Consider the following 26,551-nt stretch of genomic DNA (forward strand, 5'->3'; position numbering starts at 1 on the left):
TGACACCACCTCAGGGTGGGGTGTCTCATTATAGCTTCTTGAGGTTGGTAGTCTAGGCTCCCTTCTTGGCCTTTGCTGGTGGGGGGCCACAGTTTTTTAGTTGGTGTTTGGCTGGAGAAGAGTGGTTATTGTCTGGAAGTTTCTGTTTTTGTAGGCTACCCCTTTCTGGTCTTTTGGCTAAGAGCAGACTTTTTAAAAAAATAAATTTATTTATTCTTTATTTATTTTTGGTTGTGTTGGGTCTTCGTTGCTGTGTGCGGGCTTTCTCTAGGTGTGGCGAGCAGGGGCTACTCTTCGTTGCGGTGCACAAGCTTCTCATTGCGGTGGCTTCTCTTGCTGTGGAGCACGGGCTCTAGGCGTGTGGGCTTGAGTAGCTGTGGCATGCAGGCTCAGTAGTTGTGGCTCGTGGGCTCTTGAGCACAGGCTCAGTAGTTGTGGCGCATGGGTTTAGTTGTTCTGTGGCATGCGGGATCTTCCCAGACCAGGGCTCGAACCCGTGTCCCCTGCATTGGCAGGTGGATTCTTAACCACTGCACCATCAGGGAAGTCCCTAGAGAGCCGACTTTTGTTGGAGGTTTTTTTTGGTCTGTGCATGCTGGTATTTCCAGGTTGCTGACCTCTCTAGCATCCAGTCTGGGATGTATGAGGGAAAAAGAAACCCACAGAACTCACTACCATGCTGTGTCCTGGGTCCTAAGGTCCTAGCCAGTCCACTTTCTTTTTTCCACCTTTCAGAATCTTCTTATGTTTGTTTTACATATAATGTCCAGGGCTTTCAGTTGTATTTAATGGGAGCAATAGAGAAAATCAAGTCTACGCCATCTTTCCCAAAGCAGAAGTCTTCCCCCAACAAACAAATCAACATACAAACACATTGTATAGCTGTGTATGCTATAGATGTTTTGTGAAAAATCCTGAAAAGGGAGCAAAACCATTCATTGGGAAAAATACTCCCAAGTCAATAAACTTGATTTCTTTTTTCCTTCCTTCCGTCCATACTTTGCGGGGAGAAAGGATCAAAGATTTCCCAGTTGGATTTTGGTAAGGGTGACATAGACTGAATCTTCCCTGTATTGCTAAAAGTGGTAAGGTTCCGCTCCAAGCAGGGATAAAGGCAATATGCATGATGGTCCTTGTTGCTATCTGGGGGGAATTCCCTGCTATGTGTCCAGGGGATGGAGTTAGGTACCCAAACGTATGTTGGGTTTTACCCAAACCTACGCTGGTAGTTCTTGATACACCTGGGTAAATCTAGATTTCACTACTCTGAACACTTTTAAAGAAAAGTGAGTTTTGTCCATGTGTTTTTAGATGAGCCTAGCTTTGGGATTTGCTGTGTCTCACTTCACGTACAGCTTTCCTCCCTTGTCAAGCTGTCTCTGCCAATGATGTCAACTGAGGGTGAAAGGAGGATGGGCAATCATAACCAACAAGCCCCCCTAAGTGTACATGTGTGAAGACTGTACCTTGATTTGCAATTTCCAGAGCATGGATATTTCCATTACACTGCATCTTAACATCATCAAAAAACCCTAAAGAATCAGATCAGATGAGGCAATTCCTCATTTCCAACTTTTCTCCCAACAAAAAGCTACAAAGTAACTTAACACTTAGGAAGTAAAGACATTCATTTACCCAAGTGAAGCTGTGAAAGAAATTAGCTGCACCTAAATGAGATAATAAAAACTAGATAAGGGGCTTCCCTGGTGGCGCAGTGGTTGAGAGTCTGCCTGCCGATGCAGGGGACACGGGTTCGTGCCCTGGTCCGGGAAGATCCCAAATGCCGCAGAGTGGCTGGGCCCGTGAGCCATGGCCGCTGAGCCTGCGCATCTGGAGCCTGTGCTCCACGACAGGAGAGGCCACAACAGTGAGAGGCCCGCGTACCACACACACACACACAAAAAGATATAAAATTCAAACTTCAGTGTCCATAAAAATTTTTATCGAATCACAGACATAATCATTCCTTTACATACCACCCATGGCTGCTTTCATGCTACAACGGCAGAGTTGAGTGGTTGTGACAGAGACGTATGCCTGCAAAGACAAAAATATTTTCTGTTTGGCCATTTACAGATAAAATTTGATGCCCCTGGTGTAGGTTAAAGTCACAGCTTTGCAACTTACTAGTATAAGCTTGGGCAAGTCACTTAATCTCTCTGTGCGTCAGTTTCCCCATCTATAAAATGGGGATGCTAATGGTTGTTATTAAGTTACTGTGAGAATTAAATAAATCAGTATTTGAAAAATGCTTTAGAACAATGCCTGGCACATAGTAAATACAGTGTAAGTGTTTAAAAATTGGAGGAATTTAACTTCTTAAACTTGAATTTATCAAACATTAATTAAAGAATAAGTAAAATAAAATATTAATTACAGAAAAGGTAAAAAATAATTATATCCATTTAATAAAAATATTTGTTATGAATAGAATAAGACTTTAAAGTTGAATCTGGAGTAACAAACTCTAAGGTTTTAAATCTGGAACTTCAATAAATATTAAATACCCAAGTAAATCTAGTGGTCCTTTCCCAGTGCCAGAGTCCCTCTTGGACTTGTGAGCCAGGTTCTGTGAAGACCTATGGCCTAGGAGACCAAAGCTCTCCAGGGCTTATAAGGAAGACTGGGAGGCAGTGTTGTAATGGATAGGTATTTGGAGTTATGTCTGGATTGAACTTTGACTTCCTAGCTGTGTGACTTTTGGCTAAGTCTTAATTGTGAACTGGGATTAGCAATACCTATTTCACAGGGGTATTATGAAGATTAAAAGTGTTAATGCACATAAAATGTTTAGTACAATGCCTGGATTTAAGTAAGCATTCAATAAACATCTGTTATTATCATTGTTACGATTCTCCTACAAGCGGCATACATAGTGAGTTATTGTTAATAAGTTACTAAACGCCTAGCAGAGCTGAAGGTTCTATGTGTGTTATGGTTTGAATGGTGCTGGGATCTGGTTGCCTTGATTTTCTGACATTTTGCTGTATCATATGCTTTCAGGTAAACATTGCTCTCTCCAGGGATCCTCTTTTTTAAAGTATGCACTTTCCAGAGCGCATCCTTTCCTCACTGGCTTGGTTTAGTTTACTAGGTACTAGGTATTTGCTTTACAATGTCAGCCTGAGACCAGAAAACAGGCAAGGGCTGGGATCCATGGTGAAAAGGTAAGGAAAAAGAGAAATTTTGCACAGTCTCAGGTTTTCCCTGCTGTTCTGTTCCCCTGAGGTGTCAGAACAGCTTCTCTACCATTTCAGGGAGGAGCTTACACAGCCATGCCCCTCTGGTCCCCTGGGGCCTCCACCTGTGAAATCTGCAGGACAGCCAGGAAGCCAGCCTGGCCCAGGGTGCCACCTGCTGACTACCTGCCTCCTCTCCTGTATCCTAGGCTGGGACGGTACTTCTGTCCTTTTGGCACAGACCTGTCCTTGCCCATCTACCAGCAGCCCTGAGCACCTCCTGCCCTTCCTTCTTCATGACATCGGGACACCCTTGGACTTGGAGGCAGGTGAGATTTCAGGGTTTGTTTCCCAGTGTCCTTGAGGTTTGACACCAGAGCCAATTCTGTAGCAGATGGTGGGGCCTGAGGCTTATTTCGTGATTAGAGATCACTTCTTGCATCATATTTGTGCATTCCCTGTCTGAGGCAGTGGGAATAAGGCCACCACAGTGACCTTGACCAGCGGTGAGGGAGGAAGGAGGGGAGAGGAGTGACTCACTGTGCACCTTCCCAGTAGGTTATCGGCTTGAGGTCTCAGGATGCGTTGGACCCTAATTTAGTAACCGGAATTTGTCGTCATCCAGTGCTATTTCCCCCAATACGCAGATGTGGCAGAGGGATTGGGGGCAGGCCTCTGTCACTATGGAGACCGTGACGCTGTCCTGCTAGGGGCAGTTTGGAAGCGGGCAGGCCTAGAAGGCTGGGGAAGGCCCCGGATTTGACCCCCACCACTCCCGCATTAGGACCTTTCTCTAAAACCGAGGCCCAGAAAGGGAGGGAATCCCCTTGGGTCACAATACGCCCCCAGGAAGAGGCAGAATGATTTGAGCCCAGGATCTGCGTGCTCGGCTTTCCCCCAAAGGTCAGGAAGCCCCTCCTAGCTCCATTCTTCTTTGAGCTTTCCCTCAAACAAGTCGTAGCGTCCGCGATCCTTTCGAGTGCTCGCAGAGTCGAGGCTCCAAGACTTCTCCTTTAAGACCCACGACTCCTCCCATCACGCTGCGTCGCAGACTTAAGGCTCCGCCCCTCCAAACAGCTTCCGCAGGGCCGCGACCGTCGCGCGGCGGTCACGGCCCCTTTAAGCCTGAGCCCCGCCCCTGGCTCCCCAACCCCTTTTCTCCGCTCCCCCTCCAGCCCGCACCAGGTACCCCGGCAGGTCGTGCGGCTTCGCGCGCGGTGGTGAGTGCCGGGCCCCGAGGGGGCGCGAGGACACCTTCCTGGTCTTCCAGCAGCCCTTGCGGTGTCCTCGCGGGTCGCGGGGGGCGGAGCTTGAGCAGCGACCCTGGTGGGGGAGACTGGGTGCTCTGAGCGCGGAATGGGTGGGCCGGGACCGGCCGAGCAGGGGGAGGGGCTCAGGTGATTTACGGAGAGGGCATGGCCCCCAGCAGTGCTTGCCTGGTGACTGCGGGTGTAGGGGACTGGGCTTAACGGTCCCGCGGCGTGTTCCCTCTCCCTTGCCCGGCCAGTGCTCCCGTACAGCTCAGTTGCGGAATTGTCCTCCCGCTCTCCTGGGGTTCAGGCCCGTTTGTGGGGGGCGGCTGCCGCCTGTCCCGCCGCCAGAGACCGCAGTCGTGGAGGCCGCTGGAGAGGCCCAGGGGGGCGGCAGGAGGGCAGCGACCCCCCGACTCCTGGCAGAGGTGGGGGCCGCAGCAGAAGGCGCAGGGGTGGAGAGTGGCCAGCGGCCAAAAACCGCCTCCCCCAGGTCCGGGCTGAGTTGTGGGTTGGGGAAGGGTTTGGCTCCGGGACCTCAGTTCCAAACCTCTGCCCATCAGAGAGCCGGCGGTCACCATGGCGATGCGGGAGCTGGTGGAGGCGGAATGCGGGGGTGCCAACCCGCTCATGAAGCTGGCCGGGCACTTCACCCAGGACAAGGCCTTTCGGCAGGAGGGGTTGAGGCCTGGCCCCTGGCCCCCAGGAGCCCCAGCCTCGGAGGCGGTGAGTGTTCTTCAGGCGGAGAGCTCGAGTTGTGACCTGGGATGGAGGGTCCGGATGCACACTTTGGGATAACTGCTGTCTCTATTGTGTTGGAAATGATAATAGTTGCCACGCAACAGGTGTTTACTATATTAAACATTGAACGTCTTTATATAGACGAAGACAACCATTTTATAGATGAGGAAACTGAGGCTTTGAGAAGTTTTGTGGCTTGCCTTATGGATGGAAGAACTGAAATTTTAACCCAGGGTTAACTGAGTTGTGTGGCTGTGGTCTTCACCACTGTACCATATTGTCTCCCTTTCTTTTGTCTTAGGTCTCTAAGCCTTTGGGGGTAGCCTCTGAAGATGAGGTAAATATGCCCGTCTTTTCTGTCGCATTTTTCGTTCGCCCATTGTATTTTTCCTTTAAACTGGGCTCATCCGTACTTCAGTCTGTAGACTTCCCTGATCAAATGAGATTTGCCTCAGCTCTCCTGCTTGTTTTTAAGTATTCTTCGAGCGTTTCCAAATCTATAGTTTCTGTGTTTCCCTTTCCTTGTGTTTGATGTTAGTATCCCTCATCCAATGGGCCCCTGTCTCTTGCTGGGTTCCTTTCACCACCTCTCTTCTGACAGTTGGTGGCCGAATTCCTCCAGGACCAGAATGCGCCACTTGTATCCCGTGCCCCTCAGACCTTCAAGATGGATGACCTCCTGGCAGAGATGCAGGAGATTGAACAGTCAAACTTCCGCCAGGCACCCCAGAGAGGTGGGTCCAGAGTCTGGTTCTGGGTTGGGGGGGCGGGGGTCACCATTTTCTGTGCAGGTAGGGACAAGGGGATTCCGTATTTAGATGCTGCTGGTATTGAGGAACTGAGATGCAGAAGGAGACAAAAGGAACAGAGTGTCTTCATGTGCACTCAGGGTTCCTTAGGCATGATAGAATGATAGGTATTTTCCTTAGTTCTCTCTCTGTCTCCCCCTTAAGCCCCTGGTGTGGCCGACTTGGCCCTGTCGGAGAACTGGGCCCAGGAGTTCCTTGCAGCTGGAGACGCTGTGGATGTAACTCAGGATTACAATGAGACTGACTGGTCCCAAGAGTTCATCTCGGAAGTTACGGGTGAGGCTTCTTATGGGAAGATCTACAGTGGCGCCTGTGATGCAAAGTTCTACGCTGTTACCCTCATTCATTTTAGGATATAGAGTGATTTCAACTGCTTAGGACCTTTCTGGACTCTTGACTCTTTTCTATAGGGCACTGAGCCTGATTTCTCTTAGGTGGTAACAGGGAATTGAAGCTTATATTAAACAGAGGCGTGCGTTTGAACTGGATAAGAGATTTTGAGGAGAGAGAGAACACGAGGAGTTCGGGTTTCTTCTTTGCTATCTGGAACTTTAGTACTGTAGTTTGGTGGGGAGGATCCGCAGATTGGGTGGATGGCAGTGTTGCCCAGGAAGAGAGAAATGTTTAACACATCCCTTGGGATTCTGGCATTAAGTCATCTTGAACAGGGTTAGAGCCTTGGAAAGTGGAATTCTGGAGTTCAAAGGCCTGAAGTATATGGTCTTGATGATAATAATAAAAATTAATAACAAGAGCTAATGTTTACTTAACCATGTTCTAGGCTTTGTTTTAGTGCTTTAAATGCATTGTCCGTTTAATCCCCCTGAGAACCCTTGAGGTAGTTATTATTCCTAGTATATAGATAAGAAAACTGAGGCTGAGAGGTTAAATAATTTGCCCAAGGAGTCATAGCTTTGTAAGTGGTGGAGATGGGATTTGACTCTGGGTTTGAATGATTTCAGAGTCTGTGGGCTTACCCGTTATGCTATACTGCCAGGCCTGCAACTTAAGCTCTTCAGGGTCCCAGCCTAATTTTTCCTCTTTGAGTTGTCTGTGCTCACTGCATCCTGGGGGACTGATTCTTCTCCCCCAGGCCTTTCTGATTACAGGCCTGGGCAAGGGCATTCTCTTCCTCTTTGCTCTTCCTGATTGCTCTCAAAGAGAGCACTGTTAGCCTATTTCCAATTTAAGAAATCAAGAATCACAAAAGAGATAAAGGGAGAAAGTTGCAAAGATTCTGGCCTCTCAGAGTGCTCACATCATCATAGTTCCTGAATTTTCATGACATGATTGATGGGACCTAATTGGTACCCCCTGCCCCCAATCATTTTTATTCTCCTAAAGACAGGGCTTCCTCCACACACAAGAGAAAAACCCCCAAATCGTACCAACTAAAACTCACCTTTAATAAAAGCTGTTGGTCTCTTTTATCATGACTCCCTTTCCCTCCTTTAAGTTGGAGTTTAAGGAAGAACAATGGGTGTTCTTGGTTTCTATGCACTTTATATTCTCAGAGCCAGTTGAACTTCACAGAAACACAAGGTAGGTATTCCTTCCCCATTTTATAGACAAGGAAACTGAGATTTGGAAGGGTTAATACTTTGTCTGAAATCATTCAGTAACAGAGATTACATGCAAACTCATGTCTGTTTGACTCCAGGCTCCATACTTAGAATCATTACCCTATCATGGAGAATCTTCTGTGTGGAATTGCCCCAATTGGAAAATCTGAGCTGCAATAAAGACCCGCCACCAGACTGAAAGTCAGCTTTTTGTACAAACCTTAGATTTAAGTGCTGTTTCTTATCGCAGGGAGACTTCTGTTATAATGTATGGGCATCAGTCATTTTTGATAATTCAGGAAAAAATCATCACTACTATAAGCATTGAGATTGATGAGATTTTTGTTAAAATTAGATGAATACTTGGAGCCATTGAAATCTTCCTTAACCTGTAAATGAAAAACTACTTTAGAAAAACATGTTGGACCTGTCTGACCTGTTAAATGGTCTTTGGGAGATCTCTCGCTTCCTCTGTTTTGTACATTTTTGTGGAACTGTGCCTGCTTCACAGAGGCAGGGATATGGAAAGCTGGAAAGGGATATTGAGCTATGTGGGATCTGCCTTCATATAAATGTCCTATTACAGTAGTATATTGCTTTGTATGTAGCGGCCCTTCAGAATTTACTGAATGAGAGAATTGAGATCTGGGAGAAAGAGCTAACGGGGATTGATTTTCTAGTACAGTTATCCCTTGGTATCTGCAGGGGATTGGTTCCAGGACCCCTGTGGTTACCAAAATCCTGGATGCTCAAGTCCTTTATATAAAATTGCAATTTTATATATAAAATTGCTCAAGTCCTTTATATAAAATTATATAAAATTGCATAATATTTGCATATAACCTACCCTCTCGTATGCTTTAAATCTCTAGATTATTATAATATCTAATACAATGTAAATGCTTTGTAAATAGTCGCCAGCATGGGGCAAATTCAAAGTTTTGCTTTTTGGAACTTTCTAGAATTTCCCTGCCCCTCTCCCTCTGAATATTTTCCATCCACAGTTGGTTGAATCTGTGGATGTGGAACCCGTGGATACTAGCCTCATAGCATTTGTGGCTGATATTACTACAGTAGTGATATAGGTTACCTATTTCTTTGTGGATAAGTAGACTGCAAGTTGAGAGAAGGTTATATTCTTTAAATCTTCATTATTTTTAACTCCCCATTGTTAGGATTCTAGAATCTAGTTTAAAAGGAACCTTGAAGCTTAGTTTTTTTCTTGTTTGAATGTTGTATTTGGAAATATAGTTTCACTGGAAGTTGCAAAAAAATGTACAGAAAGGTTCTGTGTGTCTTTCCCTCTGTTTTTGCCGGTAGTGACATTTTGCATTTGTTAGTTATGTACAATATCAACAGAAAATTGCCACTGGTACAATCCACAGATCTTATTAGATTTCACCAGTTTTACATGCTTTTATTTGTATGTTTATAGTTTTATCACATATGTAGATTTGCATAACCATTACTGCAATCAAGATACAGAATTATTCCATTACCACATAAAGCTCATTTTTTAGTCTAAAATATTTCTTGATGGAATTCCGCTTCTCCCTCTCACCCCAGTCTTCTGCGCCAAATAAGCGTCCATCTTGTGATTGCTCAGCTCTGGGGAAGAAACGCATCTTTAAGGGGTTTTGAGTTTAGACAGCCTCAGCTAAAATGGTGTGTGGGGTTCATATGACAATTATGAGAGATAAGCCTGTACTTTGATAGGAAGGGCAATGGCCAGCAGTAGCAGATGATGATTGGCAGTAGCTCTCCCCTGGATGGCAGAGGAAGAGGCTATGGAATAAAAGGAATAATAATCTCATTGTGATGTTTTCCACTTTTGTATGGATTTTCCTTGAGCAGACAGTAATGATAATAATAGCTAATATTTGTTACTCTGTGCTTTGCATAGGCATTATCTCATCTGGTCTTCACAAGCATCCCTGTGAGGTAGCTATTATATCCACTTCATAGATAAGGAATTGGAAACTTAGAGGGTTGATAACTTGTCTGGAGACTCACAGTGAATAAGTGGTGGAGTTGGGATGTGAGTGCAGGTAGCCTGACCCTAGAACCTGCATTCTTGATCACTGTGTTACTTAGTGGATGTGGAAACTTTCATGGGTAAAGGTGGGAAGTTCTGAGTTTTTGACTGTTGAGCTTGGGGTAGATGTGCCCAGATGAAGTGAGCACACAGTGAGAACCTAGGCCAGGTGAACACTGTGAATCAGAGGTTTGGTGTCTAGGTTGTTGGTTGTCACTCTCTGATCTCTGTGCCCTAGGACAGTCCCTCCCACTCAGCAGGACTTAGTTGCCTCCATCTCACAGGGATCCAGATGAATCTGATTTTCTGTGAGAATTTCTCAAAAAGTATTTTGCAGGCCAGGTAGTATTCTTTTGGTTATTTTATTTTGACTTCTTTGTTGGAGCAGGTTCCCAATGCCAGAAAATCCTGAGTCTTGTGGCCAATATGGCTAAATACCAAATTACAGCTGTATGAGGATGACTCATCTCTGCGATTCTTTTCTCTAAACGACCTCTTGTCTGTTTTAAAGTCCAGGTGCTTTGTACTTTTTCTGTTGCTGCTTGTCCTTCAGAGGAGCATTTCACAGAAATGGTGTTCTCTGCAATTTGTGGAGTACCTTTGGCCAGAATATGCTTTTGTGAAACACTCTAGCTGAGAGGGAGTGACTGGAGAGTGAGGAGGGGGGCTGGGTATTTTTCAGCAGAATGGGACGGAGTATTAAGCATTTCCTTATTAGGTCTCCAGACTTGAGCTAACAGTCTAGCTGGGGCAAAGGAAAGAGAAATGTTGCTTGTAAAAGCTAGTGAGGGAAATCTTGATATAAATGTTAGGAGTTCTCGAAATTAAGAGACCAAGTCTGTGATCAAAAATATTGTCAACCGTATCTTTTATTTTATTAGTAATAAATCACTTATTATTTATGATCAGGTGAAATCTGTGAGTCTTGATCTTTTTTTTCCTTTCTTTTTCAGATTTTAACATTATTTTCTCAGATGTTGAGATGAGTTTGTTGAAATTATTCAGGCAGAGTCTCAGTTAAATGGAATAGAAAGTTCTGTTGCATATGAATCCCGAGGAGGTAAACCTGCCTTCTTGGTGTTCAAAGCAGTAACAGATCTTCAAATTAGGGACAGAGGCAGGATGACCATTTTTGAGGATATGGGTGCAGAGCAGAAGGAAAGAACACGCCGACCCATCCTTCTCTGCGTGCACTCACTCTTTAGGGTCCCTTTAAATCCTTTAACTAATCTGTGTCATTACTTTTTTGTTTTCCTGGCCCTAGAATAGTAAAGAGCAAAGTCCTGGAGGTTGAGAGAAGTTCAGCACCCTCATTTGATATGTTTATTCTGTTGTTGCAGCAGTGCCCTTTTTCATGAGAGCTGCTAAGATAATTTCTGGAATTAGACTTAAAAACATAGCCCTCAAAAGCAGTCAAAAGTGACAGAATTCAGAATAATGTTTACCCGGGGGGTGCGGGCCTGCGGGAGCCTGTGAGGGAACTGTAGACGGTCCATGTCGTGATCCGGGTGGTGGTGGCTTGAGTGTGCTCATGGGTAGAAATTAATGAAGCAGCTCACCTAAGTTTGGTCCACTTTACGTACCTTCATGTTTGTATGTTACATCTCGAATAATGAAAAAAATCCAGTGGGAAGAGTGGACTCATGTATCTTTAGTTCTAGCCCAGCATTCTGCTTCTCAGATTCTCTTGGTAGGTATATTAGGATGAAATATGAGGTTCCTTTTTTTTTTTTTAATTTTTCATTGGAGTATAGTTGCTTTACAATATTGTGTTAGTTTCTACTGTACTGCAAAGTGGATCAGCAGTACATATACATATACCCCCTCTTTTTTGGATTTCCTTCCCATTTAGGTCACCACAGAGCATTGAGTAGAGTTCCCTGTGCAATACAGTAGGTTCTCATTAGTTATCTATTTTACACATAGTATCAATAGTGTATATATGTGGATCCCAGTCTCCCAATTATGAGGCTCCTTTTGTTGGGAGGGTGTGAACTGTGTAAATGGAGGACAGACCAAGGTTTGGTTAAAGAATGGGAGCTCCTGTGTTCTACCCTGGTTCCCTGCCGGGTCCCTGCAGTACCTTTGAGGAAGGTGGAGGCCCAGTGCCCACTATTTCTTACTGAGGGCTCTTGCACTTCGAACAAAAGGGTTTGGTCCCTACTTCTCTCCTGAGCCTCCTTATTTGGTCTCTGTTCCCAGTTCAGTAAACACCTGCCCTAGGCCCCTTGGGAGCAGGTTGGATGTTGAAAGTTTAGTAGTATTTTCTTTTGACCAGTGGTCTCAGGGATTCTGCTTTGACTTGGTTAAGTTAATATTCTCCCTTTCCTGATCCCTCACTGATTTCCCCACCTGTCTGCTCCTTGCAGACCCTTTGTCTGTGTCCCCGGCCCGCTGGGCTGAGGAGTACCTGGAGCAGTCAGAGGAGAAGCTGTGGCTGGGAGAACCAGAGGGGACGGCCGCCACTGCTCGCTGGTGAGTCCAGCCGCTTCGCTCGGGACGGCTCCCTGTGGAAGGAGTGGGACAGTTTTCCCGCTCCCCTCCACCAAGCTCCTCTATCCACATTCTTAAACCAAGTTGCAATCCCTTCATTTTCTGCTCTAAGGTTTCCACTTGTATTATTACCCCGATTCATTTATATCTCAAGTATAATCGAGTCGAGAATCCTAACTGTCCTACCAAAAGTTTGTAACTTTATCTTATGCACCCTGTTCCCCTTTTAATTTGGAGCCTGCCACTGTCTATTCCTTCTCTCTGGAAAGACGCGTTTAGGAAAGAGAGAGGTGAAAGCATGTAGCTAGTGCTTTGCCACTCCTGCCCAAATGTCCGTCTTTAATGTAAATTGAAATTAGTAGGTCCTCAACCAGAGAGAGGAGTAATGTCACCCTCTCTGTACCCTGATGAGAACTGTAACTGCCACGGGCTGGGAGTGGGGAAGGATGTGGCAGACTAACGTGTAAAATGAGCGAGTCCTCACCTGTCCCAGGTATGATGAATACCAGCCTGAGGAGGACCTGCAGCACACGGCCAGCGACTTTGTGGCCAAGGTGGATGACCCAAAGCTGGCTAACTCTGAGGTGAGCCACGTCCCGCTGCTACTTTGCCCAGCAGAGCTGGTCTGAGAACTCAGGAGTCCTGCTTCTCTGACCCCAGTTTAGTTTAAGGCGAAAGAGATGAGATCCGAGGTCCACTCCTTCCTGTCTGGAGAACAGAGACTTACGACCCTGCCTCTTCTTCCAGTATTCTTGCCCTCATTTCCTTGCCTACTAACCCTTTGTCTTTTCTGTGCCTTCTCAGATCTCTCGAGCCAGAAATCCCTTTCTTTTTGCTCTCTGCTTTTTCCAGCGTCTTTAGCCTATCTTGTCTGTAGCTAGAGATGGTCAGGGGGAGGGGTAAGTGCAGGCTTCTCTGGGCGTGGTTGAGAGGGCACACCCGGAAGTCCTCTCCCAAGTGGCCTGTGTGTGTCTCTGTGCCCCAGTTCCTGAAATTCGTGCGGCAGATTGGCGAGGGGCAGGTGTCCCTGGAGTCCGGCGCAGGGTCGGGCCGAGCTCAGGCAGAGCAGTGGGCAGCAGAGTTTATTCAGCAGCAGGTAGGACACTGTCACCTCCCAGTCCTACCTCAGAGCCGGCTGGTGCCCCCGGCCGTGGGTTCAGTGTTCAGTGGTCCCAGATGGGGAAGGGATCTTATTGCCAGCTTGTTTGGTAGCATCCAGGTCCTGAGTGGGTGGGAAAGAGATTCTGAGAACGTTCTTCTCAGAAATGCCCAGGTTGGTGGTGTCTAATGGGTATTTAGTTGACATTTAGTGGGTGGAAAGTTGTTGTTGGTGGTATGACCATCCTTCTTTGTCACAGGGTACTTCAGAGGCCTGGGTTGACCAGTTCACAAGACCAGTAAACACATCTGCTCTTGATATGGAGTTTGAACGAGCCAAGTCAGCTATAGAGGTGAGAGCAGCTAGTACAGGTGTAACCAGTCCAAGAGAGAACACTTCTTTGGAGAGAGTGGGTGTCTTAACATCAGAGACGGGTGAACATTGTATTTCATAGTGTTCTTGGAGTCTCTCTGTCAGAATTGCTTGGGATGGGGTGGTTGCCTATCAGAAATGCAAATTCCTGGGCATCACAGACTACTGAGTCAGAATCTGGGGGTAGGATCTAGGAACCTGCATGAAAAGAAGCTCTTCAGGTGATCTTAAACACACTGACGTTAAACAACTACTGCCATAGGGACCCCATCTTGGTGGAACTAAGGGTGGGGCGGGGTGCTCATGATGAATCTTCTGTTTCTCTCTGCCTGGCCTTCCTTACAGTCTGAGGTCGATTTCTGGGACAAGTTGCAGGCGGAGTTGGAGGAGATGGCCAAACGGGATGCTGAGGCCCACCCCTGGCTTTCTGACTATGACGACCTCACGGCTGCTTCCTACGATAAGGTAAGAACTAGTTTTTCAGACTGCAGGATTTCCTTGTTTTATTGTCTCTCCTTTAATCCTGAATCTGAAGGGTACCCACTCTTAAGTAATTATTTTCTTGAGCCCCTTTCCGTGAAAGGCAGCCTGAATTATTCCCTTGCCCCTGCGCTCCTCCAGTTATTGAGAGTATGCTTTATTCTTGGGATATAGAGGTTAACGATAATGGACCACCCTCGTCAAATAACAACAGTAAGCGACAAAATACCTAGAGTAGAGGTTTGCACACGATGCAGTAAGAGCACAGAGGAAGGGGCCTTGCTTTGGAGGTTGGTTGAAAACATTTTAAGAAGATTCATAGCTCCTTTGGTAGAGAGTGGTAGGTGGTAGGCCATCTCTCTGCCCTCCACCTTAGTATCTATTTACTTTTTTAACTCACAAGTTTATTTTAAATTCTGATCTCTTCCTGTAGGTACTAACCACTTGCCCCCAGTTTAGGGTATTTTCAAAGAATTACATTAAATAATTCAAATGCTAAGAAAATTTCCCAGAAGTCGGTGGTGAAGAATGATTGAATTTTGCATGTAGTATATACTGTTGCCTTAGAAGCATATGTTATATCGGGGTATCACTGTGAAAAAAATCTGCTTGCGGGTTGCGGGGCATTCGGACATGTGGGTAATAATTGAGCTGTGAGTTGAAGCATGACTGGGGAGGGAGAGATTGCTTGGTTTTGAAAAAGGCAAAACAGGAACTGGGGAGGTGATCAGTGGTGTCTTTTTCTCAGCTCAGACCTGGTTGGGGCTAGAACTAGAGGGCCAGGATTCTGGAGGTAGATCTTGCGAAGCTAGAGAAGAACAGAGTTCAAGATAACTTAGAAAAGGCTAGGATTTAAAAGCCAATGAAAATCTTAGTACTAGGAAAAAGATGATTTTGTTTATTATCCCAGCCTGACTTTCTGAGAGTTGTTCTGTGATATAATAGAAAAGGGAGCTTACCTTTTGGGACCCCATCCTCTGGTTTTTCCATAGTAAGAGTTTCTTCTATAGACTTGTGATGAGGAAGAACTGAAGGAAATACCTGGAGATAATACTTTTATTAATTTATAATAGACACTTGATAAGTTGCACAGGCCCTGTCGACTTACAAATGGCAAGGTATAAAGTTTAGATAAAAATTTCCTGGGGCTTCCCTGGTGGCGCAGTGGTTAAGACTCCGCCTGCCAATGCAGGGGACACAGGTTCAATCCCTGGTCTGGGAAGATCCCACATGCCATGGAGCAACTATGCCTGTGCACCACAACTACTGAGCCTGCACTCTAGAGCCTGTGAGCCATAACTACTGACCTATGTGCCACAACTACTGAGGCCCATGCACCTGGAGCCCGTGCTCCGCGAAAAGAGAAGCCACCGCAATGAGAAGCCCGTGCACTGCAACGAAGAGTAGCCCCGCTCGCTACAAATAGAGAAAGCCCGTGCACAGCAATGAAGATGCAACACAGCCAAAAAATAAATAAAAATAATTAAAAAAAATTTTTCCCGGTTTTTGATAAGTATAGACATAGCTCTAACTTCATATGAGCAGCACCTCCTCTTAGCATTTTTTACTTCTGTATTAATGACATGATAGTTGGAATAAATTCTTTAATTCAAAACCTAAAAACATAATTATGTTTTTAGATCTTTGAACCCTATTTTGGTATCATTGATACCTTGGGATATTGCAAAATTAGGATTAGAAACATTTGCATTAAGGTTCCAGATTTTGTCTGCCTTTTGTTAAACTGTTAATAAATTATATGTCAATAGTACTTGTTTTTTATTTTTCAAGTGTTTCTGACTCTATCAGGTAAATTCATGGGTATCTGAATGTCGTATTTTTTATTCATGATCCTTAAATTTTCAAGGCTACACCTACAGCTGGAGCAGATATGATACTGCATGCTGTTAGTGTGAAGGAGAAATTTCTGTGATGGGACACACTCTACTTAGTAGTGATCCTATTTTTGCAGTATGATCCTATGAAATTTTGAGCAGACCAGACGATGGATCAGACCTGATGAATGGCTTGGATTAGACTTTTTAAGATGCAACAGTGGTCCCAAGCTTATCCTGCATCCTGTGGGTTGTTAAAGGTTCCTCCAGAGGACTCTTTTTTTTTTTTTTCATCTATACAAATATTCTACTTTTGAAAAATTCCTCTCTGATCAGCAATTGATAAAATCTCAAGGAGGATAGATAACACAGACCAAGAGCATACTTAGAGAACCCTGTGGTTGCAACATGATGGAATTGATTTGTTGCATTGTCTGCTGAGGATAATACCTATTCAGCATAGTATTTTAACCTTTCTGGTAAGGCTGTGGCAGATATTCTCATTTGATGCTCTCAGTAACTCTGAGAGGCAGGAATTACTTTCATTAGGAAATTGTGTTATCGGTGACAATGATCTGTTTCCTACGGGGTGGCTTAAAACATGGGAGGGTGAATGCAGAAGGCTTTATCTTGTGGAACTCTAATAGTCTAGGTGGGGCTGGCAAACTGTGGCCCATGGGAAATCTATCCTTCCACCTTTTTCTTTTTTTTTTATGGCCCGTGAGCTGAGAATGGTTTTAACATTTTTAAATGGTTTTAAAAAAATGAAAAGTAATAATTTGTGAAACGTGAAAATTATATATTGATAAAATTCAAACTTCAGTGTCCATAAATAGACTTTTATTGGAACACAGCCATGCTTGTTTACATATCATCTGTGGCTAGTTTCTCACTGCTCTGGTGGAGATGAGTAGTTGTGACAAAATATTTATCCTCTGCCCCTTGCTGATCCTTGTTCTAGGGTCGTTTCCTATCTTCTGAGTTTTCCTGTTGCACGGAGGTGTCCCAGGAACATTACCTATTCTCAACATGAATATACTTTTTATACATTTATCCCAAATCCATCTCCTGTATGTCTCTCTTCTTAAATCCCCATTGTAATTATTTAATTTTTATTTGTTACAAATAATTTGCAGATTACTTATAATGGTTTAGAACTTTGCTGGCAAGATTTAAGCGTTTCAGGTTCTTGAGCAGTTTCACAATGGCAGTGAAGAAGGGCCTCACTCATGTCTTTGTTTCGTACAGTTTCATTCTGATTTGTCCTTAACTGCGTTTAGAAAGGGCCCTGCCCTGTATTTTGCATCTTGTGTTCATTCTGGGGTATTGTTTTGTGACGATAACCACTGCTCTCCAAAAAGGAGCATTTTATTCCCCTGTCCCAAGTCACACGCTTACTAGGTCTCTGCCTTCGTGGAAGCCCTGGGGACAGAGCTCTGCACAGAGCATCATAACTTCCCTCAAATGAGAAAGCCTCAGCTAGAAGAGGACTGGTCTTTCTGAAGCGTTTTCTGCCCTCAGGATTTTGGAATCTAGCTTTAATTTACTATCAGATACAGATTAATATTAATAACTTTTAAGAATGAAATTGGGGAATAAATTAAAATTTTCAAAGTGCTTGAACACATGCTGTCCAGTCAGTGTGCACAGGACTCCGTGAGCTGGGTAAGAGTTGCATTTGAATAGCAGGGCCTCTGACTCCAAATTGCATTTCCTTTATAGATTATCACACTATTGCAGGATAACAAGAAATGCCCCTTGAATAGCTGAAGAGAACTCATCTCATTACTGTAAGCAGATCCTGTTAAGAAATGTGCTCTGTCCAGTAATGAGAGATCAAGGATGTGGAAACACCGGCTAATAAAAACTTCCTAAAATGAGCTTAATCCCAGCTCATTTTAGGATCAGAGTTTGCCTGGCTTTCCAGTTGCTGTGGGCATGACCCGGAATTTCTTCACTGTGGTCGTAGGTGATCTCCTTTATGACATGGAGAACTTGCCAGCATTTATCCGGATACCTTTTTGGAGGCCTTCAGCTTCTTTTCCACGTCAGTCTTGGTTGTCAGCTCCCATTCCTGCTGCTCTGTGATGGCCCCCTCCGGGATGGGGTCTCACTTGGCTTCCCTTCCTCGTAGGGGTACCACTTTGAGGAGGAGAACCCCCTGCGTGACCACCCCCAGCCTTTTGAGGAAGGGCTGCGGCGACTTGAGGAGGGTGACCTGCCGAACGCTGTCCTGCTCTTCGAGGCGGCTGTGCAGCAGGACCCCAAGCACATGGAAGTGAGCAGCTCGTTCTTCTGACTTCAGATGAGAGACGCTCCCTCCAGTTTTGAGGGAGGCCCCTGAGGGTGGTGCCGATGGATTAGGGCCCGGGCGACAGCCTGGTCGGGTTCTGAGAGTGAGGTGGTGGGTGGGGCGAGCAGAGGAAGCAGTGGTGGGAAGGTGAATACCGGGGTGATGAAATCTGGCAACTTCCCTCTAGGCCTGGCAGTACCTGGGGACCACCCAGGCGGAGAATGAGCAAGAACTCTTAGCCATCAGCGCGCTGCGGAGGTGAGTACACTGAAAGGGTGGGGGGGCAGGGTGGTCCCAGGGCTCTACAAATAACCTTTAGAATGACAGAGCCTACTCTTCTTTCTGGCTACTAACACGAGTGTTTTCTCATGATGAAACTCTAAGGTTTGGGGAGTCTGGAGATGACTGGCTCCATTTGTTCCTCGGCTTTTGGTTTTATTTGTGGGACCCTGGCTGGTTCCTTGGCTGCTGAAATGTTCCGTTTCTCAGGACTTTAACTTTATTAATAACCCACCCGTAGAGGATTCCTCTGTACCTTAACTGCGGGAGTTGGCAGGTACCGCTGCGTTCTGAAGCTTGGCTCGGCTCCCAGGGTGCTGATAGGTGCAGTGTCAGCCTCAGAGCCCAGCTCTGTCCATCTCTGTCCAAACAGGTGCCTAGAGCTAAAGCCAGACAACCGGACGGCACTGATGGCGCTGGCTGTAAGCTTCACCAACGAGTCCCTGCAGCGGCAGGCCTGCGAGACCCTGCGAGACTGGCTGCGCTACACGCCAGCCTATGCCCACCTGGTGGCAGCCGGGGAAGAAGGGGCCAGCGGGGCAGGACTGGGCCCCAGCAAGCGCATCCTGGGCTCTCTGTTGTCCGAGTGAGTGTGGGGACCTCCTGGGATGACGAGTGGCAACCCGAGTAGAAGGAGGACCTGGCTTGTGGAATTTTGGATAGATTGAGGCTCAGGGTCTGAGAGTGGGATGGAAGACAAAGGATTGGAAGGAGGATAGATAGACGCATCTTGGGGGTATGATTGGTTAGTGAAAGGATTATTTGGGAGGGGTAGGAATATAGACGTATTCATCCACCTGCTTTTTTGCATTTTTTTTTCTTCCATGTCCAGTTCCCTGTTTCTCGAAGTGAAAGAGCTCTTCCTGGCAGCTGTGCGCCTGGACCCGACATCCATTGACCCTGATGTGCAGTGTGGCTTGGGAGTCCTCTTCAACCTGAGTGGGGAGTATGACAAGGCGGTGGACTGTTTCACAGCCGCCCTCAGCGTTCGTCCCAATGTGAGCCTCAGGGGAGGAAGGGAGATAGGACAGGACTCTATACCTTACGGAGGAATCGTTTGTTGGGACCTTCGGAGTCATGGGATATTTCATTCCAGTGTTCCATGTACTGGTTGCCTTGGGAGAATTGGGAAAAGAAGAGCGGGAGTCTAGGGTCGTCTGGACTTAGGGGAGTCTGCAGGGGGTGAGTGGTTACGTCGTGGTCACAACGTCGTGGCCACACAGTGACCTGTGGAGACAGGAGTGGAATCGTAACATGCGTTAGAGAAACAGAGTGGGGAGCCAGGGGGAGATCGGGCAGAATTTGATCTGAGCCTGGCCCCTGTTTCTAACCCTTGTCCATCCCTATCTTAGGACTATTTGCTGTGGAATAAGCTAGGGGCCACCCTGGCCAATGGAAACCAGAGTGAAGAAGCAGTAGCTGCGTACCGTCGGGCCCTCGAGCTCCAGCCTGGCTATATACGGTCCCGCTACAACCTGGGCATCAGCTGCATCAACCTTGGGGCCCACCGGTGAGAGTATCTACTGAGGAGTGAATGAATGAATGAATGAATGAATGAACGAACTCCCTGCCTTTGGCCCTGGCTCCTCATTCTCTGATCCTGTTATTTGACCTCGAGCTCCAGCTTTCTTTCTCCCCATGCCAGCTGACCTACCTCCTTCCACTGGTTCTGCTCACCAGCTCTCATTCTTCTCCCTTGCAGTGAGGCGGTGGAACACTTTTTGGAGGCCCTGAACATGCAGAGGAAAAGCCGGGGCCCTCGGGGCGAAGGGGGTGCCATGTCGGAGAACATCTGGAGCACCCTGCGTTTAGCCTTGTCTATGTTAGGCCAGAGCAACGCCTACGGGGCGGCTGATGCCCGGGATCTGTCCACCCTCCTAGCGATGTTCGGCCTGCCCCAATGACAGTGGGATGGGCTGCCCTGCGAGTGTTTGCCTGGAGGGGTGCCTGCTCTGGATGTGATCCCCTCTCCCCAAACGGGCCTACCAAGGGGGTGGGCTGATGGCCACAAGCGGTACTGCCTCTCAGGAGCTGCCTCAGTGTAGGGGTGGGTAGTCTGGGTTCTAGTTCCTGCATAATTGTAGGAAGATGAGCTGTGTTGTCGGAGTCCCTTGGTAATTCAAGGGCTGTCCGTGCAGCTCCAGATCTCTCTGCTCATCACGCCCTTTCTTGGTGCTGCTTTTTGGGAAGGACCCAAGGATACAGGTTGTCATCTGCTGCCATTTCTGATTGGGTCTACCACATTTGTAGCGTCTGTCCTCCCCCTCCTTTCTCCTTTTACTGGGACTTGATGATAGTCCAGCCTCCTCGCGCAGTGGTGTGTGGCAGGTTCTGTCAAGCGCCTCTGTGATGACTGTAGGGTGGGACGTGTTAGGAGTTGGCCTGTGTGATTTGAATGTTGATTTGGCTCAGCAGAGCTGAGGTTTTAGGGGTGCTCGTAGTTCTGTCATTCTTGGACCTCTCCTGGCTATAGCTCAGAGTCCCTGGATAATGCTGTGCGCAGTAATGGGCGTCATTACCATAGGGGTCCTCAGGGGCTGCCGGGGTTAAGTTGCTACAGAGTGTTTGGGTGTGGGGAGAGGAAACCTCATTGTGGAATGAGCCTCGAAGGGACCACGTAGGCTCAGGTCAAGGGCTCTGGCTTGGGGGCCTGTGGAGGGAGGACAGAGCAGGTGGGACGAGGAATGTCCTGAGTGCAGCCATCCCCCTCCTCTTAGAAAGACCTGCGAGTAGGAATTGAGCTAGCTCTTCTGGAAAGTTGGTTCAGAAATTGCAGTCTTGCCAAATTCCTGGCAGAGAGAGGGTTCAGTGTTACCTTGAGCCTTTGCTGTCCTTGAAATGTTTGTAGCGGGGAGGGTCGGAAAATCCCCTTCCCCCATATCACCTCCACAAGGCGAAGGCTGAGAGGAAGTGAGTGAGCAGCTTGGGTTCTGCCGGGGAGATGCCCCGAGCCCAGAAACGACTGAAGCGGCCGGGAAGCCTCTTGCCTTGTCTTAGGTAGCTAATGGTCAGATTTTTTTTAAAACTACCGTGGTCCCAAGTTTCCATCCTAAAATTTATTTTTCTTTGTATGAATATGTGTAAATGATTTAAAAAATAAAACTGTAAAATATTTGTATGAGGAATAAATGGAACAGACATGGCTTTGAGTCCTGCTACTGGGTGTGCAGTTGGGATGGTGGGAGGGGAATTGCTGTTTGGAGGTTGGTGTTCAACAGTTTTTCTCGATTTATCTTTCACATTCTCATTGGTACATTGATTACCTATCTGTCTCCCAAGTAATTACTCAGCACCTACTATATGCGAGGTACATGAATAAGGTGGTCAAGGTCCCTGTGTTCATGGGACTGATGGTTTAGCAGGAGATGGGTGTTTGACAATCATGCATTTTTTACATTTGTGTTACTTCTATACAGGAAACTATGGGGTGTGATGTAATTGTTTGCTATTTTTTATTACGAATTATTACATGGGAGGACTTTTGTAGTTTCTTCAATGCTTAGGGCATTGAGATGCCAGCATTTCAGTGCTGGCTCTACCTGGTTTCTATCAGGAGCTCTCGAGAGACATATCAAGATGGGTCTCTACCCTGGGGAAAAATTTTAAAATATGAATATTTATGTTTGGAGATAAATGTCCATGGTCATGTTAGAATTTAAAATGTCTAAAGGAGAACTGGTTCAGTAATTACCCAGACAGTGAAATATTATTAAGCTATTTAATTATATTTATGGAACAATTTCCAATGACAATGAATGCTAACAATATAATGAGAAGAAAAGTTTAGCAAACTTTTTACAGTTTTTATCTCAAGAAGAAAGTGCCTTGAAAAGAGAATAAGGAAATTCCCAGTATGTTAAATGTATCAGGATTATGTCCCCCCTTCTTTGTCATACTTCTCTGTAATTTACAAATTTTCTTTGTGTGTAATACTTTCATAGAAAAGAAGAGAAAAGAAAACGTCACGGGGAGGAGGGCATCCGTTGCCACCACCTGGGGCTCTGAAGGCCAGTGGTGCGGGGCCCGCGGGCCTGGGAGTGGGCTGGGCAGGCTGATGCAGCAGTTTCTGGAGTGGAGATACAAGAAGGAAAAAAGTCTGGCTGGGTAAATGGCTTAGGAGTTGAGCTAACTTCTGGTTTAAGCAAAATCTCCAGGTTGATCTGCTTTGTCTGTGTTTGGTGGCGTCAAGGTTCCAGGAGGATGCTTTCCTTGCATGGTCAGGTCCAAGTGCCTCTTGAATCCACATCAAATTCAGCCAGTATTTACTGAGCCCCTATCACGTGCCAGGTGCTGTTGGGTACCAGGGATGCAGTTCAGAAGGCAGACAAGGTCCCTGCTCTCACGGTTGATGTACTAGTTGAAGGAACAACGGAATAAATAAGTAAATAAGCACCTTCAGTTAGTGTGGTCAGGAAAGGCCTTTGTCCTGAGCTGGTCAGAGTGGGAGGGGCCAGCGGGGGCTACTTTTCGTTGTGGTGCGGTGGCTTCTCGTTGCAGAGCATGGGCTCTAGGCGCATGGGCGTCAGTGGTTGTGGCATGTGGGTTCAGTAGTTGTGGCTCGCGGGCTCTAGAGCGCAGGCTCAGTAGTTGTGGCTCGTGGGCTCTAGAGCGCAGGCTCGGTAGTTGTGGCTCGCGGGCTCTAGAGCGCAGGCTCGGTAGTTGTGGCTCGCGGGCTCTAGAGCGCAGGCTCGGTAGTTGTGGCTCGCGGGCTCTAGAGCGCAGGCTCGGTAGTTGTGGCTCGCGGGCTTAGTTGCTCTGCGGCAGGTGGCATCTTCCCGGAGCAGGGCTCGAACCCATGTCCCCTGAATTGGCAGGCAGATTCTTAACCACTGCGTCACCAGAGAAGTCTCCCACTCTCTTCTTTAAATCCTCTCCCCTGCTTCTGTGATATTTTCTCTCCTAAGCTGCTTCCCAGTCTCCTTTAAGTGTCTCTCTGTCTACCTGCTCCTGAGGTGCTGATGTTCCTGAGGCTCTGTTCTTGGCCTTTCCTTGCTTTGCATGGTTCTTTGACGACCTGATCCACACCTGTGGCTGTAACTACCATTTAAATGGTGATAACAGACCAGCCTAGATCTCTGCCCCAGCTTTGGATACATCGCACACTTATCTTCTTTCTCCTCTGCTTGGATGTTTCCCTGCTACCCTAAATTCAACAAATTCAAAACAGGAACTTCATCCCCAACATGGCTTCTCATTTTGTGCGCTCCTGGAGACTTACTAGGAGAAAGCTGTGAGTGGGTCTGGATTCCTCCTCCTCATTTTCCTGTAACACTCCTTAGTCACCCAGTTCTTCAGGGTCTGCCCCCTCAGTAAAGCCCACAAGTATCTTCTGGTTTTTGTACTTTTGCTATTACTTCTGTTTAGGGGTTTATCCTCTCGTGAATTACTGCGATAGCTTCTTGTTTTTTTCTCATTTCATTTACCCCCAACTCCTCATCATGAAACTGATACACTTCCTTAGACATGACATGCTGTCTCTTCCCTCTGACTTCTCACAGTTTGCACAATAGATGAAAGTTCAATCAATGCCTGTTGAATGAACCAAATACTGTAAGTCCCCTGCATATGAATGAGTCCCATTCTGAGAGTGTGTTCATAAGTCCAATTTGTTCGTTAAGTCCAACAAAGTTAGCCTAGGTACCCAACTAACACAGTTGGCTATATAGTACTGTACTGTAATAGGTTTTAATAGTTTTCACACAAATAATACATAAAAAACAGGGCTTCCCTGGTGGCGCAGTGGTTGAGAGTCCACCTGCCGATGCAGGGGACACGGGTTCGTGCCCCAGTCTGGGAAGATCCCACATGCTGCGGAGCGGCTGGGCCCGTGAGCCATGGCCGCTGAGCCTGCGCGTCCGGAGCCTGTGCTCTGCAACGGGAGAGGCCCGTGTACCGCAAAAAAAAAAAAAAAAAAAAAAGACCTATGTAGAAATCCTGTATGTCTAAAATTCACATATCAATTTACTTTGATTAGAGTGAACTTGGATTAAAATTTAATTCTCATATTTATTTTTACCATCATAACTTCTATTTTTTTGGTTTTTAAATTTTAGGACAAGAAGGTTTTAAAATATCTTTCAATTTGCAACAATATATTTGAAAGGAATTTAGACCTGGAATCTTTTGTATTTATTTTTAGTTTCTCTTCAACCTTTTCATGATCCCTAATCATTAGCTTATTGTCCATTTGCATTTCTTTTGTAGTTTTTCTGGTAACAGTGCAGGGACCCTGAGGTTATTAAACCAAAGGAATATTTCTTTTATTCTCATCCAAAAAACTTTAGATAAAATTTTTTTTAGAGAATAAGAATGTTTAATTTTTTATTAAGAATTTATTATTTTATACACACTCATCCATATGTATTTAATTTTTTTTCCCTTTTGTCAGTGTGGCATTTACTTTAAACCAAGGGATTTGTAATTCAAAGCAATTCAATGTTTCATTTGAAAAATCCTTTGCAAGTAGAAAATCTCATCATTTTAAGATCTAGTCCTATGAACTATTAGTTCATAGGAGATATTAATATATTTAATATATTTGGGCAAATTAGAGTGGTGACAATGAAGATTATACTTTTGTTTTCCAAATAGGAAAGTTTTTCTTAAAGAGCTAGTGTACTTAAAGCATTCAGAGTTTGGTTGGATATTTGGATTTTCTTGGGAGATGTATTAATTTTCTTTGGCTGCAAAAAAAACACCCCAAAACTCAGTGGCTTAAAACAACAACAATGCTTGATTCTTTCTCATGGTTCTGGGAGTTGGCAGTCTGAGTGATTCTGCTGTACTTACCTGGGCCCCCTCTTGGGACTGCCAGCTGTCATCTGATGGTCCATCTAGGACTGCAGTGTCCCAGATGTCTGCATAACATGTCTGGCTGTTGGCTACACGTCCTCAATTCTCCTCCAGGTGGTTTCGTGTTCTCCAGTAGACTAGACTGGGCTTCACAGCTTGGTGGTGTCAGGGTGTCAAAAGAGAACCAACAGGAGTTATAGGACCTTTTATGACCCAGTCTCTGGGGCTCACACAATCTCACTTTTGCCACATTTTATTGGTCAAGGCAAATCATTTATTTTACAAACTTATAAGTGAAAATGCACATTCAAGCGTGTGAAGAAATAGACTTTGTCTCTTGATGAGAAGAAGTGACACATTACAGAGATGTGGATATAGGAAGTATGATTTCTTTGAGGACAATATTACAGTGATCTACCACAGTAGCCTTTGAGATTTCTTCCAGGATTTATGTAGACTGCTTAATGGTCTTTCTTACATCAACTTAAATAGGAATCCATAGCAATTGAGACAGTTTCCGGCCTTTAAATTTAAGAATATTCTAGAGACAGGCAAACTAACCTAGATCAAAGTTTCCTCTAGTGGTAATTGCACAAATGGGTTTTGTTCAATTTATCATTTCTTTTTTTAAAATTAGAAACAAAATTTAAATTGAAGTGTAGTTGCTTTACAATATCAGTTTCAGGTGTACAACATAGTGATTCAATATTTTTATAGATTATACTCCATTTAAAGTTATTACAAAATAATAGCTATATTTCCCTGTGTTGTACAATATATCCTTGTTGCTTATCTATTTTATACCTAGTAGTTTTATCTCTTAATCTGGTACCCTTATCTTGTTTTTGATACCTGTGATTCAGTTTCTATTTTCAATTTACCCATTTCTTTTCTCCAGAAATATATAGTCGCTGCAGATGCTGCTTCTGAATCCAAAGGCTGGAGTTCCCTTGGGGTCCTGAAATCATAGATTCTCTACTCACTCATTTCTTTCAATGTTCTTGGGCCCTCATATAGGGAAACAAAATCCCAGTTGTTCAAACAATAGATGAAAATAATTAAAGTTTGGTCACATTAGCCATTACAGGCAGCCTTGTGTTTCAAAGAAAAGAAAAGAAATAGTTCAGTCAGGGGGAAAATCCCCACCCACAATCTCAGGATAAAACACTTAAACAGCTTGTCCTAGGATTTCTAGCAAATCACACATTTATCCTACACCTTAAGGCAGTGGGCCCCTTGTCTTGAGGAAAGGCTGCCACGTAGGGCTGTATGTTTTGTTCTCCTCTAAGTTCTATTCTAGTAAAAGTTTCCTAGCAGTTTGAGAACACCTAC

General features: G+C 45.5%; 1 protein-coding gene across 5 annotated transcripts; it reads left to right on the forward strand.

The window, feature by feature from the left end:
• Positions 1–3,401: 3,401 nt before the first annotated feature.
• Positions 3,402–21,541, forward strand: PEX5 (peroxisomal biogenesis factor 5). Of its 5 annotated transcripts, none has more exons than XM_060024252.1 (16): positions 3,402–3,508; positions 4,993–5,155; positions 5,472–5,507; positions 5,772–5,904; positions 6,124–6,255; positions 11,946–12,051; positions 12,563–12,653; positions 13,055–13,165; positions 13,428–13,520; positions 13,886–14,005; positions 17,990–18,133; positions 18,336–18,406; positions 18,801–19,013; positions 19,260–19,425; positions 19,780–19,937; positions 20,130–21,541. In XM_060024252.1, exons 2-16 carry the CDS (start codon positions 5,009–5,011, stop codon positions 20,329–20,331), a joined length of 1,923 nt encoding a protein of 640 aa, XP_059880235.1. In that variant the 5' UTR covers positions 3,402–3,508; positions 4,993–5,008; the 3' UTR covers positions 20,332–21,541. The 5 variants fall into 5 exon arrangements, with proteins under 5 accessions (XP_059880235.1, XP_059880234.1, XP_059880237.1 ...); XM_060024251.1 differs by lacking the exon at positions 3,402–3,508 and adding an exon at positions 4,264–4,399; XM_060024254.1 differs by lacking the exon at positions 3,402–3,508 and adding an exon at positions 4,264–4,399 and having other exon boundaries at positions 5,793–5,904.
• The last annotated feature ends 5,010 nt before the right edge of the window (positions 21,542–26,551 follow it).

The sequence above is a fragment of the Delphinus delphis genome, chromosome 11, assembly GCF_949987515.2.
Source record: "Delphinus delphis chromosome 11, mDelDel1.2, whole genome shotgun sequence".
In the NCBI taxonomy this organism is placed as follows: Eukaryota; Metazoa; Chordata; class Mammalia; order Artiodactyla; family Delphinidae; genus Delphinus; species Delphinus delphis.

Excerpts from the sequence above, each read along its gene's own strand:
- PEX5 (XM_060024252.1), top strand. The coding sequence starts at position 5,009 with ATGGCGATGCGGGAGCTGGTGGAGGCGGAATGCGGGGGTGCCAACCCG. Across the intron at positions 6,256-11,945 it reads GTTCATCTCGGAAGTTACGG|ACCCTTTGTCTGTGTCCCCG; the intron begins GTGAGGCTTCTT and ends TGCTCCTTGCAG. Across the intron at positions 14,006-17,989 it reads CGGCTGCTTCCTACGATAAG|GGGTACCACTTTGAGGAGGA; the intron begins GTAAGAACTAGT and ends CCTTCCTCGTAG.